The 19,302-nt window shown below is 35.5% G+C and overlaps 2 protein-coding genes across 2 annotated transcripts; both read left to right on the top strand.

Moving 5' to 3' along the window:
* The first annotated feature begins 1,464 nt into the window (after positions 1–1,464).
* LOC115997896 lies at positions 1,465–2,723 on the top strand. Its single transcript, XM_031237316.1, has 3 exons — positions 1,465–1,658; positions 1,783–2,115; positions 2,428–2,723. The coding sequence occupies exons 1-3, from the start codon at positions 1,598–1,600 to the stop codon at positions 2,643–2,645; spliced, it is 612 nt and encodes a 203-aa protein (XP_031093176.1). The 5' UTR covers positions 1,465–1,597; the 3' UTR covers positions 2,646–2,723.
* Positions 2,724–10,767: 8,044 nt separating this feature from the next.
* Positions 10,768–14,094, top strand: LOC115998102 (transcription factor MYB1-like). The gene is made up of 2 exons (XM_031237577.1): positions 10,768–11,281; positions 12,660–14,094. Exons 1-2 carry the CDS (start codon positions 10,936–10,938, stop codon positions 13,571–13,573), a joined length of 1,260 nt encoding a protein of 419 aa, XP_031093437.1. The 5' UTR covers positions 10,768–10,935; the 3' UTR covers positions 13,574–14,094.
* Positions 14,095–19,302: the final 5,208 nt, after the last annotated feature.

Raw genomic sequence — 19,302 nt, 5'->3', positions numbered from 1 at the left:
TCATTTGAAATGAACTGTAGTATCTGTTATGGAGATTTACGAGAACCGTTTCTCTTACTTATTAAAACGACGTCGTTTTGTGACCATGGTCCACAATGCATTGTAGACCACGGTCCACGATATAACGACGGCTGAATTCAATAGCCAAGCAAGGATATCCCAAGTGGTGAGCCTGGTCCAATCCAATCGGATGAAGACAACAAACTAAGCGAACCCAAGCAACTCAAATAAATTAAGCCCAAAAAAAAGGGAGATAAATTTGGTAAGCCCAATTCAAACAAAATCTAATACCTCATTTGAGACAAATTATATCATTCACCAAAGTCTACCCTACATTGTGAATCTTAGTCCAAAAATAATCGTTAGAGCTTGTACTTATAGTTGACAAATTATATACAACAGCTAACAATTTTTGTACCTGTATGATTAAATAGTGATTGTAGTTTATACTTATTAAGTATGAGCTTGTATAGTTCATAAAATATTAATGCTATTTTGAATTTTGTACTTTTAATTCATAAATTATGATTGAAAACTGATTTTGGACACTCATTAACATTGCAAAGGATTACAATCATAATGCGTTTAAATTACAAGTCCAAAACATCTATATATATATATATATATATATATATATATATACATACTTAATTTTTTGAAAACCAAAACAACCGAACCAATATATTAAGCCTCAACAAAAAAAAATCAGGGGGAACACTATCCCAATACAAACGTTCAGTCCAAGTCTCATTACCATGGCTAACGCATGGGCCTTCAACCAGGGCCTCTTTACACGCCATTGCCTCGGCCAAGAGTGGATCCCGAACATATTGTAACTCACCATTACACGCAACGAAAAAAGCACCTTCTCCCGTAACCAAACCCACTCCGAAAGTCACACGCCCTAGTTCCCTGTCGGAGCCCAGCATCAAAACGGCAAACTAGCTCATGGGATGCGCTGGACACTCACAACTTCGACCGCCCCAGCCCACACATGCAGCGACGCTGTTACCCTCCTTCAAACCGTGATTGGAGTCGCACTTTTCTCCTCCCAAACTGCCATGTTCTGTGCCTCCCACAAGGAATGAAGGACAAACAGTCTTATAAATCGCTATCAATACCAAGAATTTATATATATATATATATATATATATATATATATATATATATATATATATATATATATATATATATATATATATATATATATATATATATATATATACACACACACACACACACAATTTAAACAATTAAGAAATTGCTAATAAATTATAATTCCTATATGAAAAAAAAAACATTTTTCCTAAACGAAAAGCAAGAATAGTTTTTAAAATAAAAAGAAAAAAGAAAAAGAAAAAGTAATGATATTCAATTCTAAGCCAAATAATTGTGGGTTGATCGTGTCTTCCCTATCCCTGTACAAACGGGAAACCACCGATTGGTTGCTCATAGGAACCACAAACAGTCTTATAAATCGCTAGCTACCCTTTATAAACCTCTCCTTCCACCACAGACAAAATTAAAACAATCAAAAAAATAAAAATAAATAAAATAAAATAAAAAAATAAATTAAAAGTAAAAATACTCAAGATCCATGGACTCCTCGATGATGATTCTGTTCTTCGTTGGATCCCTCTTCCTCCAGGGAGCTCTTGGTAATGAATTAAATTCCTTTTTCTATTAGTAATTTTCATTGCTTGCATGCATTCATTCATTCATTCTATATTTGCAAATCCATAAAATAGGCGATTAAGGCGATTGTAATATTGTGATATTTAGGTGACATTACCTGCGAGTATCTGCCAGCAAATGTTTGTTCGTTTGCGATCTCGTCGTCGGGTAAGAGATGTTTGTTAGAAAACTCAGTGACGAATGAGGGGAATAAGGTGGAATACCAGTGCAAGACGTCAGAGGTTGTAGTGGGAAGTAGCGTGGGGGAGCACATAGAGACAGACGAGTGCGTGGAAGCATGTGGGCTCGATCGGAAATCCGTGGGTCTCTCCTCGGATTCCTTGCTCGAGTCGTCTTTCACCGCGAAGCTTTGCTCCTCCTCCTGTTACCAGAATTGCCCCAATGTCGTCGACCTTTACTTTAACCTAGCTGCCGGTGAAGGTAAGACTCAATTTTTTTACAAATCAAATTACATATATAGTTCAGTGGTCGAAAGGCTGAAAGGCTGACTGGCTGATTGTGTGTAGTATCACTTCTCAATAAGGGAAGATCTCAAACAGCGATGAACACATCCCGTGATTACTTTCTCTCACAATCCCGGACAGGGAGTCCAGCAGTTTACCTTATCTCACAATCTCCAAACACATCTCGTGATTACCTTCTCTCACAATCCTCGGGCAGAGAGTGAGGGGCCCATAGGTTTAAACCTATATTTTTTTTAACCTAGGGTTTTTTGTTTGGTTGAATATTTAGGAGTGTACTTACCGGATCTATGTGAGAAGCAAAGGAGCCACACTCGACGTGACATGATTGAGCTTAAGAGCAGCAACGGCGAGATGGCACCGGGTCCTTCATCCGAAGAGGGTCTTGTTGGCGCTCCACAGAAGAGCCCTCGCCGTGCCATGGTTGAGCTTTCCAGCGGCGCGCCTACCCCCACTGATGATGATGATGTCGCTGCCCCATCTGTCTAATTGATCGAGGAAACAGCCCAGGCAGGGACTCTTGCATTGGGTCGTTCATTCATATTTATGAATGACAGAAGTAGAAAATATATATATATATATATATATATATATATATATATATATATATATATATTATTCATTTATAATATTCAGTGTTGTCGACTTGCATTGTAGTTATTTCATTAATTAGATTTTTCCGTTGAGATCATTCTTCATTACAAAAATTTGTAAAAATTAAATAAAGATCCATTGACATTCAGTAGCTCCCAATACTCAACTTTTCAAATTATAAATACATCATCCAGTTCAATTATATCATCAAGCACTTCTTACCCCACTCCCATGCTAGTGCCTAGCTTGTGCTTTAATTTAGATCAAATCTGGCACTAAGGGTATCCCCATTGGTTACTTTTGCATTGATTTTGAAACAGTAATAACTTGGTAGGCGGTGTTTTTTGCATTGATTTTGAAACAGTAATAACTTGGTAGGCGGTGTTTTTATAAATAGGAAGGGGATGTTTTATAGGAGTTCTTTCTCCTGCAAAACTAAGTGTTTTTGCAGGTTTGGTGGGCCCCATTTGGGGGAGTGTCACTGTGCCTCATTTGCGTGAGGCGCATGCAGTGACCGCGCCCGTATCAGTTCAACAGTTCAACACAACTGCAGTATCAACCATGACCCATCCCTTTCAACACAACTGCAGTATCAGTTCAACACAACTGCAGTATCAACCATGACCCATGGTCCACAATTCATTGAAACTTCTCAAAAATCACACTCAAGTTTAACTATTGAGGAAGGCCTAATATTTGTGTGTGGGTTATGGTCGATACTGCAGTTGTGTTGAACTGATACTGCAGTTGTGTTGAACTGATATGTTATCTTATGGAATACATTATTGAAGCAGCTCCAAGGAAGAAGGCAGCAGCAACTTCTGCTTGAAGTTCTTTGAGGGTGAATCTATGAAGTTTAGATCAAGTTCTTTAGTTAGGCAATCTAATTAGACATGTCTGGTTTCCACTCTGATCACTTCTTGCAAATGCATTCAGATTTCAAGCCTTCTCTTTTTCCATTTGTGTCAAAAAGATGCATGGACTCTCTTGCAATCTCAGTTTTATCACAGGTACTTCTGGCATCCTCCTATAATTTAGTTTTGCCTGGGTGCTTACCGTCAGAGATTTGGATCGGAGAGCATATATATGACTTACTCTAGGGTTGGCATATGATGCAAGCAAGTCCCTATGGGGAATATCATTTCTCAACATAGAGATAATTGGATAGACATTCATCACCTTGGTTCCACGATTAGTCTCACATTCAATTCGTTCCTACATGAGTTCTTTCAACATTATATATAAACTGCTCCTCGGACAAATCACTCCCAATGGGTACCTGTTTTCCACAAATCTATGCCAGCATAAGGTTCCGGACACCATCAAATCTTTTTTTTTACACCTTACACGGCTACACAACACTACATATAACAAATAGATTTAGGTATATATGCCAGTATATAATGTTGGAAAGTCATTCTTCAAAAGACTTCTTTAACTTGCTTTTCTCCCACATTGCTTTCAAAACCTTTGCTTTCAAAACCTTTCTACTCCCACGTTATAAAGGATAGCATTTCAAAGGAGCCTTGAAGTCTTATGAATTGAGAAATAAAGGGAAATGGCGTGTGCGTTGTTGTTGTTGCCTTGGTTTGCATGCGTGCGAGATGTGGATCTAGAAATAAAATTAAGAGTTCTTAAAACATATATCTACTTATTATTATTCTTTATTTATTTATGATAACAAACAACAGTTTAAAATATCACCAGATTTTGAAACAAAACTTGAATATAAACGTAAAATTTTAAAATAAGAATGTTTTTCATATAAGGAAACTTCGGCCGCTTAGAATAAGCACGAGTAGTTTTGATTACCCTACATTTAAGGGTTGGAAAGCATTTAGAAATAAAAGTAAGAATTGTTCAAACATCTATCTATTTATTATTATTTATGATAACAAACAAAAGTTTAAAATATCACCAAAGTAGATTTTGATGAAACAAAACTTGGATATAAATGTAAAATTTTAAAATAAGAATGTTTTTCATATAAGGAAAAAAATGGTATATATATATATATATATATATATATATATATATATAATAATAATAACAAAAGTGTCTGACCAAGTTTTCTTGCCCAAACTCAGGGTTATTTTAGTAATATTAAACATTTGGACAAAAATGTCATTTATAATTAGTATTTAAATAATTAATTACACTTTCCTTTTGAAAAATCTTCCAAATTATTTATTACATTTTACACCTATAAATACAATGGAAACTTATATTGCAATCTTGATCTTGCTCATATAATTCGGTAAAACAAATGAAGAGGTTGCAATCTACGGATACTTATCTACATATTGTCTAGTCTGCAATCTTGATCTTCTCCATTTATGTATGCTCATGTAATTCGGTAAAACAAATATGAAAAGCGTGCAATCTACAAATGCTCATCTACATATTGTAGAAATTGTAATCTTGATCTTCTCCATCTACGGATGTTCATGTAATTCGATAAAATAGTCCGTGGAAGCCCAACGACAAACCTCGCAAAATTGCAAAGCATAAAAAACAAAGATTGCATGCACCATAATAGGAAAGAAACAAATTGTATGTTGACGTTTTTCAATTATCTATGTTTTTATGTATGTATGTAATGATCAATTCACAACCTGTATACTTCAGAACTCGTTTCAAGTTTCCTTTTGAAAGCCATATGATGTATGTATTTAATTATTATACTAAACATAATTGGCATAGAATGTTTCTATGTTTCTAATTACGGAATTAAGGAATTAATTTCATATATATTAGTATACCCTTTTATTATTATGCACCCGTATATATGATATAATATGATGTACATATGTAATTGTTATGATAAATATTATTGCATAGAATGTTCCTACGTTTCTAATTACATAATTAAGGAATTAATTAATTAATTAATTATATATATATATATATATTCCATAATTAATTTATGGATTTCAAGAATTATATCACTGTACCTCCATTATATTGAAGTCTTCCGATGCACAGTTATTAGTTAAAAATTGTGATTACTATACTTGAATAAATAAAATAATAATATTAAATTTTGTAGCCTCAATTTAAAATCTATTATGTTAAGATTATAATCATAATAATATAATAATATTCCGTAATAATAATAATCTAAAATTCTTAATATAATTGTCCTAATATAATTTCCCTAATATTAATAATAATAATAATCATCATCATAATATAATAATAATAATAATAATAATAATAATAATAATCCAAAACTAGATCTTAATATAAAGTTCATAATTAAATTTTTCTATTAAATCCGTTTATAACGGTAATTACAAATATAGAATTAGGAAAAATTAGCAAGATTGGTTCTAGCTAATCAATTTCCTAATATAATTTCTATAATATAATTTTCCTATCATATTTTAATTAATTGATACTTTTCCTAATATATCTTATCATGTGTTAATCCGTTTATTATGGTAAATCTATATACATAATTACCATATACTATTTACAATTGAGTAAATACCAATTTTGATCACACGACTATTAACAAAATGACAATTTTGGTCGACATGTTTAATTTCTACCAATTTTGGCCCCACGACTATTTTTTTAGTGTCAAAATTCATCTTAGTCACATATCCGTTTAAAACGTGCCGGAATCTAAAAATTTTAAAAATACTTTCGTCCTTTTTAACTCAATATCCCAATTTGAGCATGAATAAAGAAATTTAAGCCCTAAGATCGATCACAATTCATAGTTCTCCTCCTCAAACACTACAAAAAAACGCCGGAATAGCGACGAACAAATTCCGTCGCTAAATGAGGAAATTCCATCGGTAAAGCGTTTAGCGACGGATTTCGTCCGTCACAAAAACCCTCCTCGCTAGAATTTTGCGACACAATTTTTTTCCGTCGCTAAGATTTGCAACGGATAATTTCCTCGCTAAACGAAAAGAATCCGTCGCTAAATTTCGTCCGGCGACGGATTCGTCGATGACATTTGTGAGGGACTAGCGACGAAATTTTCTGTCGCTACACTAACAATTTGTCCATCACTAATTTCCTTCTACGACGAGTTTTGGACGAAATTTGCAAGGGATTAACGACGGATACTTCCGTCGCTATTATTAGTGTCAGAATTTTCCGTCGCTATTTTCCGTCATTATATGTAGCAACGGATACTATGGTCGCTAATTTATTTGAATTGAATTTCATTTAGCTTGAACTTAGTGACGGAATTATCCGTCGCTAAAATTTTAAAAAAAAATTACCCACAATTAATATCATGTATCTGCATTAAATCTATTATATTAAAAAACATAATCTAAGCTTGCCAAATATATTAAGCAAACATAATATTAATAAACTTCTAAAAACAACATCAACATCCAAAAACATAATCTGAGCTTGCCAAAATAATAAGAAACAATGTCAAACAACATCAACAACATCCAAAAACATAATTGAGCTTGCCAAATATATTAAGAAAACATAATTGAGCTTGCCATATATATTAAGAAGTGTCACATCCTAATCAAAGACAACATGGTCAATAAGGGCCGAAACAGTCGTGAAACCATGATGTTCAAAACGGGGAGTAACAATGAACGGAGCAACCTTATCATATAACCATGGCTCATCCCATATTCTGGTCTCATTCTCATTACCAATCTGGCGGTAACCTCTCTGAAGAAAACCCTGGTCGCATTTCCATTAGCTTGGGTTTGCACCCAACTTTGCTTGTAAAAAGAGCAATTTGAAAAATACATAGCTTTAAAATAGCTTTGCAGCCAACGAATTCGGTTGAATAAAAAAGCGCCAGCCTTGCTTAGCCAACAGAGCTAAATTAAAATCATGAAGATGTTTAAAACCAATACCACCACACTGCTTCGGCATGCACATACGAGACCAAGAAAGTCAGTGAACACCCCCTCAACCATTAGATTTTGACTCCTACCAAAATTTATTCATAACCCTCTCCAGGGGTCAACACAAAATGTCGTAGAAAGATAATAAATGCTCATAGTATAGGTAGGCAAAGCTTGGGCTACACTCTTAAGCAAAACTTCCTTCCCGACTCTAGAAAGGATTCTCTTATTCCATCCCCCCACTCTTTGTTTGAGTTTTGTCTCAATAAAACCAAGAACTTCCTTCTTATTTTTCCCCACACCAAGAGGTAAACCCAAATACTTTCCAATAGAATTAACATATAATACACCAACTTCAACCGCAACCAAATTAGCATCTTGAGCCCAACATTTCTACTAAAGACCATACATGACTTATTAAATTTCATCGACTGCTCAGACATCTCTTCATACTTAACGAGGCACCTTTGAATGACCTGCGCCTCCCCAAGTGTAGCTTTGAAAAAAAAATCAGGTTGTCATCTGCAAAGAATATATGTGAAACAGCGGGAGGTTTTTTTTTTTTTTAATATGTTTAACTATATATTTGTGTTGTAATCATTTTCCTCTTTTTTTTTTTTTTGGTTGAAGGTTTTTTTTTCTTTTTTAAGTCTTGTTGCTTAGAAGTTTGGGGAACAAAATGTATCAAGGCATTAAGTATAGGGTGTTAAAGCACAACTACATAAAAAGGGAACAAAAGAGGGAAAACACCCAAGGATGAGGGAGACAATTTGCCCCCTGCCCAACCGACAGGTTGCCATAGGCGATCGATAGGCCTCCATGGTCACAACCAGACCATGGCAAGTTAGGCGACAAAGGGGTTTTTGGTCGATGGTTGGTGTTATTTAGCCAGTTGATTGGTTGGCCCGTGGGCAGTTTAGCCATTGGCTAAGTGGTTGGTCTAAGTAGTGGGTAGGTAGCAGTTTTCCTGGTTCTTTGCGAGACGTGGCAAATTGGTATGAAATGTGATAGTTGACAAGAGGCACGTGTGTGGTTATGGTTTGTTAGACACCTTGGTTCATTAGTGTATATATAGGGATGAGTTCTGGTGCGAGGATGCTCCAAGTGAAAAATGGGGTTAGATTTGAACCTTTGATCAAATTAGATCAACGGCTCAAATCAATGAAAATTTTAGAAAAAAAACGCGCGTCCTGTTGCAAGGTTTAACACAAGTTCCTAAAAAGCTTTTTCTTCATGTACTATGTCTTTGGCCAGAACAAAACTGATGAATTAAAGAAGCAAACTGTAGAAAAATGTCACACCTTAAGAAGGAAAACAACGCATCTTAAGAAGGAAAATCACACACCAAAAGCTTTAGATTGACACATCTTAAGAAGGAAAACAATGCACCTTAAGAAGGAAAACCACACACTTAAAGCCTTAGGCCGACACACCTTAAGTTTTAACAACTGGCGCACCTTAAGAAAAAAAATCACGCACTTAAAACTTTAGACTGACGTACTTACGTTTCAACAACTAACGCACCTTAAACTCAAGCCACGCACCTTAAACCCAAAAATCACGCACCTTAAGAAGGAAAACCATGCGACTTAAGAAGAAAAACTATGCACCCTAAATTTGACCTAGATGCAAAAAGACCAAATTGAAATCGCGTTTTTTTAATCATTGTTGATAATGGACGTTGATTTATGCAGAATCAATGGCTCTCATCTAACCGCACATGAGCCACCCACCCGCACGCGAACCTACTTTTCTCTCTTTCTCCCTCCCTCTCTCTCTCTCTCTCTCTATATATATATAGAAGGGGTAAGGGGGGCATTCTCTCTTCTAGACATGATCATCCTTGTCAACATCAACACTTCCACTTGACCTCACTCGTTTGTTATTGGCCATATACTATAGTATGGCTTGTTGGTTGGTAACTTTCAACTAGTTCCCCGTATTTTGACATTAGTCGTAGGCTAGTTTGGTATGTTAGTTGTAAAGTTTCCAACTAACACTACCTAGTTTGTCATTGGCCCTAATTTGCTAGTTTGGCTTGTTGGTTGGAAACTTCCAACTAACTTCCCAATGGGTCAATTGACTTGTAGGTTAGGCCAGTAGGTTGGGTTCTTTTGGACTTGTATTAATTCCTTATTTTATTTAATTCATTGTAGCCCAATTGCAATATTACAAAGGGTTTGAACTCTTATTATTATATCATTAATTTTCACACTTATTTCTCCTACATTAGCACAGTTTTATGATGGCCCCGGTCCATTAAAAACCTTCGAAACCATTAAAACAAGAGAGAAAATGATCTCTCATATATCTAGAGGTAAGATAATTATTGTTGAGTTTCTTCTTCCTAGTGAGCGTCAAGATGGGTCTTTGGGCAAAAACTCTCTATTTTTCATTTGTTTTTCAATCATTTTCCTCCCTTTTTTAGGTGGGGGAGGGGTGTGTGTTTATCTCTTTTATTGTTTGTTACTCAAGAGTTTTGGTTACCTTGGTGGAAGTGTTTGTTCTTGATAACGGAGAAAGAGGTGGGGAATTGGCCGATCTAGAATTTTTTTTTATATGAGAATTGATAGTGGGAAGATACAAAAGGAGGGAAGTGAGTGATGGTGGTTTTCAAAAGGTAGGGGTGGAATGCGTTTGTCAAAGAAAGGATGATTGATGAAGGGTTTTGACCATAGCGAAAGAGGTTTGGTGGTGGGAGTATGGATGATTTTTCTGAGGGAGGTGAGGGAACGATAGTGGATGGAGGGTGGAGTATGGTGTTTGACCGGGGCGAGGGTGATGCCATAGATCTAGAGTTTTTTCAACATAAATTAATGGACATTAAAGGAAATGGTGGTGACATAAGCAACAATGACAATGGTGCGTCAACGACGATATCAATGGTGACGACTATGCGCATATTGAAAAAATGATGGTAATGAATATAGTAATGGCGACTGTAGAAGTGGAAGCAACAATGACAACGGTGACAATGACGGCGATGATTACGGTAGTATAATGAGCTAGGGTTTTAGATTTTTATTTTTTATTGAGTTGCTTTATATTTGTTATTAATATATTTGGGCTTAAATATGTTTTTTTTTAATTGTATTAGATTGTAAAATTTATCTTATATTCTATTCTTAATATTGAAATTATTGCATAATGGTCATTTAGTGAAAAAAAAAAAAAAAAAAAAAAAACGTAGGTAAAATTGTGATAGCAGCAATGTCCGGAACAGGTGCCTACAATATCTACGCGCCAGTCTTCCTCACTCGCAGCACTGCAGCTGTTTGTACTTAGGCGGGTACCTATGAATTCTTAGATAATACTATAAATTACTTGAAAAAAATTAATACGCAAAAATGGAGCTTGATACCGCCGAATTGGAGGATGCGCCGGTTTCTGCTGGGGACGCCACCGTCGAGAGCGGTGGCGGTGGCGGTACAGGTGAGGAAGACGACGAGGTGGTGGTGTTGGAAGACGGCAGCGGAAACAGCGACCAAATGAGCGATAAGAAGGCGGCGGCGGACCGAGTGAAAGGGCCGTGGTCGCCGGAAGAGGACGCGATACTGAGTCGGCTGGTGAGCAATTTCGGGCCGAGGAATTGGAGCCTGATCGCTCGGGGAATTTCCGGCAGATCGGGGAAGTCGTGCCGCCTCCGCTGGTGCAATCAGCTTGACCCTGCCGTCAAACGCAAGCCGTTTACTGGTAACTCTCAATCTCAATTTCATTTTCTCTAAAAACATATTTACGAATTTTCCTAATTTGAATCATCATCATAGGGCAAAATGTGTTAATTCACTTGTAAGAGAAATAGGATTTGATAATTGCATAGACTCGCTGTTTACACCAATATGGCAATGTGGATGTGGCTTTAAACATACAAAGAGGACTGAGAAGAAATCGTAGTTGTAAAGCTTTGTCCTTTACTAAATTGTGAATTAGTAACAAAGAAAACAAGTTACAAGCAAAATGAATGGAATGGAATCTCTCAAATCAAATTCCAGTTGTTATAAAAGTTGAATAGTGAACATTGAACATTGATAGGGTGTCCTATGAACACGAAAAAGGAGAGTGTATTTTCCATTTCAACCATAAGTGCATCCTTGTTCTTTCCCTATAATGATAGCCCCTCCTACTCTCCTAGGACGCATTAGACGGTAGTGGTATGAAGTGTTGGTAAAAGTGTATTTTCCATTTCATTATTTCATACTTGTAGATGAGGGTAAAAGTGTTGGTAATACATATATATATATGCATGACATTCCTATGTTAACTGTGGAGGTTAGCTGTGCTTAGAAAGTAGTTTTTTTTTTTTTTTTTGGTTTTTTTTTTTCTAACTTTTTGAAGTAGTGAAACAATTTACATATTCATTAGATATTCTGGCTTGGAGAAAATTGTATTAAGTTCCATTTGTAAGCATTAAGTTATAGCATGATATCAATCGGTTTACCACTTCCATTGGCATTTCTCCGTGTAGAGTAATGAACAGAGAATTGCTTCTACCTATTTTCCTTGGTGAGAACAAATATCCGTTGTAAATCTTGCTTTTGAGTTTGTTTAGAAAGCAACTAATGCTTGCAAATCCATTTGGTAATGGATGTTGAAATATACTATTTAGCATTCTGCATGGAGTGAGCTATACCTGTAGGCTTTCCATTTTAGAGAACAATCACTTTCAGTTCAACTAGTTTGGGACATTGGATAGACTCTGGACAAGTTCTATGTTAGGCACAAATTCTTATTTATTTCTATGTCTAACACCTAAAGCCATATGGCCCAAAGTAGATCCCCCTGGGTATGTATGGTGTGGGGGGATTGTTGTACTCTACCTTTTCTATCATCATTCCTCATATTTCTGCATGTAAGTGGAGATGTGCGTAGTTTACCACTTTCCCTTAGATAGGATAATCTGCATTTTATAATTATTCTACAGTGATGTAAATGCTTTTAGTACAGAATGTGACAAAAATTTCAATTATCTAAATTCTAAAATGCCAATGAGACTAACAAATCTATCAATTGTGACAGAAAATTTAATGATCTAAAATACCAATGAGACTAACAAAGCTATGAATTGTGACAGAGGAAGAAGATCGCATAATTCTCCAGGCACATGCTGTCCATGGAAATAAATGGGCATCAATTGCAAAGCTTTTGCCTGGAAGAACAGACAATGCAATTAAAAATCACTGGAATTCTACCTTGAGGCGGCACTATGCGGCACTTGGAAAGCTTAAAGGTGAGTTTGGCAACATGGGTGAAGATGTTAGCCCTGAAAGATCTAAAGCGTCCTCTGAGGATACTCAATCATGTGGAGATGTCAATTCATTGAAGGCTTCTGAGGGAAAAGATTTCTTCTCAGTTGAAAACCCAAATGATGTACCCTCTGAAGACAAGAACCAGGATGCAGTTCAATCTATTGAAGAACCAAGGGAACCACCTACTCTGTTCCGCCCTGTGGCGCGTGTAAGTGCTTTTAGTGTTTATAATTCTTTGGATGGCCCAGAAGCCTTTTTCTCAGTACCAAGAGTTACTCCTCTACAAGGATCTTCGCTTCAAGCCACCTCAAATCCAAATATCGGGATCAGCAAATTGCTTGAAGGAGCTTTTGGTGAACATTTGGTTCCTCGTCAGTGTGGCCATGGTTGCTGTGGAAATTCACCTCAAGGAAATCATAACAGTTCCTTACTGGGTCCCGAGTTCGTTGACTATTCAGAGTCTCCATCCTTCCCAATCCATGAATTGGCTGCATTAGCCACCGACATAAGTAATGTCGCTTGGCGTAATAGTGGATTGGAAAATGGAAGCATCAACTTATTCTCCAATTCAGCTAGTAGTGTGATGTGTGGCGCCTCTCATGCACAAGGAGAAAGTTTGGAGGAGATGAGGAAGAGCGACCACCACCATTCACAGCTTGAAAAGGGCAAGGCATTGATGGCAGATCCAGCTTCAACACCAATATCTAGACAACCTCTACAAGTAAATACTAAAACTTGAAGCACGAGCTAATCGGGTGAATTCATTCGCATAATTTGGTAATTTTTTCAAAGGCACATGACAAGTAAGTTATCCAGAATACATTATCGTGTATTTGAGCCTCTAATCAGTAAAATATCTTGGCCTTGGCCCGTGGCTTAGAGTTGCTCACAAATTGTTCAAGCTAAAACAGTCTTGAGTCCTTGCATTAACATGCTGGAGAGATGGGATTTGCATGGTTGTTGTACCTTAACAAGAACAACATACTACATTTTTTAGTTGTTTTCAGATTTTCATTTTCTTTGGGAGCATTTAGCCAGAAGTTGCAGTGGTAGAAATGTAGAATGGAATAACTTAGTACATTTTTGCTTTTGCTTCCTTTTACAATTTTTTGGATGACAAGGGAAACCTCACAACCCTTTTGGGTATGAGCAAACCCAGCCTTGTGACCCTAGCCGGCAAAGGACCACAAGGAAATAAACCAACTTATGTTACCTATAACTGACCGGTTCAAACTAATGAGGCAAAGATTTAACTCGTGATCTTGTGATTACAAGCGTGGATCTCTGACCAGCGTGGATCTCTGACCAGCTTGGTTGGGGACCCCACTTCCTTTTACATTTTGTTTCTTCTACTTGGTGCCGTTTGAGTGGGGACCTTTGTGTTGGCCGACAACTCATGTTCTGTACTTTGGTATAATACCATTGCCCTGTTATGTGTGTTTGTGTTTGCAGAGGCCTCTTATTCTTGGAGATGACATTATTATTATGTATATTCTATTCAGAGATTATGTGTATTCTACTATATAATTATGTACATTAATGATTTGAATGTCATGCCTCATGAAACAGAAATGATAATACTTAGGCTTATGATTTTGTGTATTCTATTAATAGATTATGGGGGTGTTTGGTTATTGGCTTATCAGTCAAATTTTAGCTTATTTGATCAAGTTTAGCTTCTTTGACCTACCAATAAGCTATTTTGAAGTGTTTGGTAAATGGCTTATTGGCCTTGGCTTATTGGGCCAATAAGTTGAAAATTGAAAAGCTAATGAATGTAGCTTTTTCTATTAGCTTGTTGGGATTAATGAGTATATTGACTATTTTGTTCTTTGAAATCAATGGAATTTACTTATAAATGGGTGGTGGATTTGTTATACTTAAAGGTTGAAATAATACAATACACGCATACCCTTAAATGTCATTTTACATTCAATCAGCTACTAATAACCAGCTAATTTACCAAACAGTTTTTTTATAACCAGCTAATACAACCAGCTGGTCAAACCAGTTAACGCAATCAGCCATCAACTACTAGCTAAACCAACCAGCTATCAACTATAAGCCATCAGCCGTTTGCCAAACACCCCCTATGTGTATTCTAGTATATAATTCTATACATTATTGATTTTTAATACCATACACAAAATCCATGTAAAGAATACACAAAAAATTGTCACACATGTACACATAGGTGATCTTAGTGTTTACACTACTCCAATGGTTAACACGCATAATCTATAACAATAATATACATAATTCATAGCAATAATGTACATAAATGATAACACTAAATACACAAACACATCAAAATCTACGCATAACTCATCTTACACTACTCAAGTGATTAACATACATAATTGAGATGAATGTACAGAATTTGTGGTCAGAATACACAGAATGTCAACACAGAATGCACAGAATATCATCACAGCATACGCAAAACTCATCTTATAAGTTAACGGCCGAACAGAAAACGAAATTTCAAAAAAAAAAATCGTTAATTAAAAAGATCCAAAACGACGACGTTTTGTATAGGGGTGCACAATGCATTGGGCACCCTGGTCCACGATATAAATTGCCAAGAATAGTGTGTTGGGCTTAGAAAGGTGAGCTTAGAATGAAGGGGTAGGTAAGGGCAAATTATGCTATGGATCGGGGTCTATCTTGTAAGGTGGGCCCATGTCCACATTCACAATTTAAAAACTCTATGTTCACAATTTTAGAACTTTATGTTCACAATTTTAGAACTTTACGTCTACAATTTTAGAACTCTATATTCACAATTTTAAATATTAATATACAAAATTATATTACTCAATATTCACAATTTTTGAACTCTATATTCACAATTTTGTTATATAGATTCAAAAATGGTGTTATACTATTGAATATAGAGTTCTGAAATTGTAAACATAGAGTTCTGAAATTGTGAACATAGAGTTCTGGAATTGTGAACATAGAGTTTTGTAATTTTGAATATAGAGTTAAAAAATTATTAATATAGAGTTAAAAAATTGTGAACATAGAGTTTAAAAATTATGAACATAAAGTTCTAAAATTGTGAAAATGGACCTGCATCCACCTTGCAAGATGGACTCGGGTCCATGGTATAATAATTCGTAGGTAAGCCGATGAGAGGGGATGAAGGAATAGTGACAATTTATATCGTGGACCCTAGTCCAATATATAGAATTTGACTTCATAAAGTACAGAATCCATGTTCATAATTCACATAAGAGAAAATTGTCATTTTGGTATACTGACTATATGGGTCCTGTTAATTAAAGTCCACGACTTTCAAAACTATTAATTGCATACCATGACTATTCAATTTTTATCAATTTTGGTCACTCCGGCCAAATTACCGGCCAACTTCGCCGGAAAATCCTAAACCCTAAAATAATGAGGGATATTTTAGTAATTTCACATGTCTGGTCTTCATCTCCGACGTTCTTGCACTTTTCCGGCAATGCCTTCGCGATGAACAGAGCAGCAAACGGCAGTGTTACCCCTCCAGCGTAGCGTCAGCATCCCCTGTAGCAAAGCAGAGCATGTAGATGTGTTCTCTCCGAGTAGCTTTGACCGGCGGCAGCTCTGGTTCCTCTCTATCAGAACAATGGCGACCTTGGCTCTCCTCTAGCGACGAACAACAGTGGCCTCCTCTCCGGCGATCAACCTCCTTCCTCATCTCTGTTTTTCCCAGTGGTGACTGTAAGCAGCGGTGGAACAAAGAACCAACAGTGTTGTCCGGCGATCCTTCCCTTCCCCTGTCTGGCGTGAGCAGCGAGCTTTCGACGACGGCGCAATGCAGCAAGACCATGGCAGTGGCAGGCTGGATTCCTTCTTCTCCTTCTAGCAGCGGCGGGAAAATGGTGGTCCGCCGGAGAAGAAGAGATGTTTTTATATGCTTCAAGCTTTAATTTGCTTCAAGAGATGTTTTCAAGCTTTGATTTCTTGTTAAGTTTGATGTTTTTATTTGCTTCAAGTTTCATCTTCTTGAAATTGCATCCAAAAGGCAAGAAGCGGCAGATGGTCCGCCGGAGAAGAAGAGATTCGTCGGAGAAGAAGAAAACAGACATGAAATGACTAAAATACCCATCATTATTTTAGGGTTTAGGATTTTCCGACGAAGTTGGCCGGTAATTTGGCCGGAGTGACCAAAATTGATAAAAATTGAATAGTTATGGTATGCAATTAACAGTTTTGAAAGTTGTGGACTACAATTAACAGGATCCCTATAGTCAGTGGACCAAAATGACAATTTGCTCATTCACATAATTATATAGTTGAGGACACATATATAAACACTTAAAATAATACACAGAATTCATGTTCATTATATTGTGTTTATGTGTATGTGTATAATGAACATGAATTCTGTGTATTATGAACATAGGGATAGTAAGATAGGGGGTAGTATGGCCACAATGATGCCATCAAACTACACGGTACTTGACATTTCAATTAGCTATATTAGATAGCAAAAACTTATTTTACGAAATCTAAACTTATATGAAATTACAATTTTTTATTAAGCATAATTTTGTTTTTGGGATTACGATGAAAACCTACAATTACTATCTGAATGTATGAATTGAGTAAACTATAATCTTATGTAAAATTTTGTAAATTACACAAGTAAATCGTACTAGAAAAGTCATGTGCATCAGACTCAATAGAGAAGATGTTGGCAAGAATCAAACTTGTGATAGCCTGATACGAGAAACCAAGAATCGTGCTCCGCCCATTTCACCACTCCTTTCGCAACTATATTTTTAATTCTTAATTAGAATAATGTCGGTTATTGTTATTATTTGTTACAAATAACCAAAGTACTGGAAAACCAACCTTTTTCTGTAACTGACCAAGAAAAATCAAATATCACATGATCACATGTATCATTGTCTAGCTAAAGGGAAAGGGGGAACAAAATAAATAAGCAAGAAGAAAAGGCAAAAGAAAAAAAAAAGTTGGAAAAAGAAAAATGATTCTGTGAGGCCAACTGCCCCAATGCAAATAGTCCAAAATTTTCTGGTGCACTGGCTCCTACTCCTCCTCCTAAACCACCACAATGGTCCACCATTACTGAAAAAGTCCTCAGAAATATGCTGTATACATGCATTCTTCTTCTTCTTCCATCCATGGAAAAGTTTTTCCAAAAAGTGGAGGAAAAATGAAAGATTATGTTGTTTGGTTAGATAGAAAATGATTTCCATGGAATTTGACTTTCCAGGAAGGAAAACAAATTCTGAAGTAGAGTTAGGTATTTTGTTTTCCAAGGAAGGTGAGAAGAAAGTATTAAGTTTTGGACTATTTTACCATCAACCAAATTTATTAATTACACATTATATATAGCTAAACCATTATTACTAAGGGCATATTGGTTTTTATATCCATAATTCCTTACCATTCCAAACTCAACCAAACAATGAAATTCATATTCCCAGTAATTTCTTTTCCACCAACCAAACAGTGAAATTTGTTTTCCATGGAATTTGAATTCCATTTCCTTCAAATATTTTTCAACCGACCAAATGGACAGTAAGTTTCATAGAGTCAATAGTACTCAAATGGAATTCCTCTCTCTATAATATAAATTAGTATTAGTATTAGTATGTTACCCGCGCGATGCACGGTATGAAAGATTTAAGTATAAATATTATGGTCTTAGATCAAACGTTATTTAGACTAAAGAAATAACTAATCAAAATTACAAACCATTAAAAAGTTAGTACATATATGTGTGTGTGTCTATATATATATATATATATATATATATATATATATATATATATATGACATTTGTTGATGCACATACTAAAAAGATAAAATATTAAATTATACAGTGTTATTAAATTTTATATATAAAAATGTGATATGAGCTTTGTTCATTTATATATATAATTTTTAATTTAATAATTATATTTATTTGATTTGTAATTATTAATATAAATATTTGTAATTAAAATGAGAATTGATATATAATACTCACAGAAATTAATTCATGATTACATGAATTTATAAATTTGTACGTATTTTTTTAGCTTGCATCTTTGTGTTGTATACAGTTATAAACTCAACAATCTCTTTCATATATATATATATATATATATATATATATATATATATATATATATATATATATATATATATATATATATATATATANATATATATATATATATATATATATATATATATATATATATATGTCAACTTAAATGCGGCTTGGCCTTAACGTGCGGCCGGTGCGACCGCACCATTAGGTATGCAAAAATTTATTAATAGTGTTAGGAAATACATAACAAAGAAATGCGCCAATGCACCAAAAAACACATCATTGGGTACGCATCACCACAAAACACACCATTAGGTATGCATAAATGCACCACACAGTGTTCGGAAATGCATCATTAGGTGTGATGGGTATGGTGTGCTTTTTGGTGCGTGGTGCGTTTTGTGGTG

The sequence above is a fragment of the Ipomoea triloba genome, chromosome 12 (genome assembly GCF_003576645.1).
Source record: "Ipomoea triloba cultivar NCNSP0323 chromosome 12, ASM357664v1".
Lineage (NCBI taxonomy): Eukaryota > Viridiplantae > Streptophyta > Magnoliopsida > Solanales > Convolvulaceae > Ipomoea > Ipomoea triloba.
Note: the sequence above shows the minus strand (reverse complement) of the source record. Positions and strands in the feature narration are given on the sequence as shown.

Bases quoted from the DNA above. Each gene is read 5' to 3' on its own strand.
- LOC115998102 (XM_031237577.1), top strand. From the start codon at position 10,936: ATGGAGCTTGATACCGCCGAATTGGAGGATGCGCCGGTTTCTGCTGGG. The intron at 11,282-12,659 runs GTAACTCTCAAT...GAATTGTGACAG, and splicing joins CAAACGCAAGCCGTTTACTG to AGGAAGAAGATCGCATAATT.
- LOC115997896 (XM_031237316.1), top strand. From the start codon at position 1,598: ATGGACTCCTCGATGATGATTCTGTTCTTCGTTGGATCCCTCTTCCTC. The intron at 1,659-1,782 runs GTAATGAATTAA...TGTGATATTTAG, and splicing joins CTTCCTCCAGGGAGCTCTTG to GTGACATTACCTGCGAGTAT. The intron at 2,116-2,427 runs GTAAGACTCAAT...TTGAATATTTAG, and splicing joins TAACCTAGCTGCCGGTGAAG to GAGTGTACTTACCGGATCTA.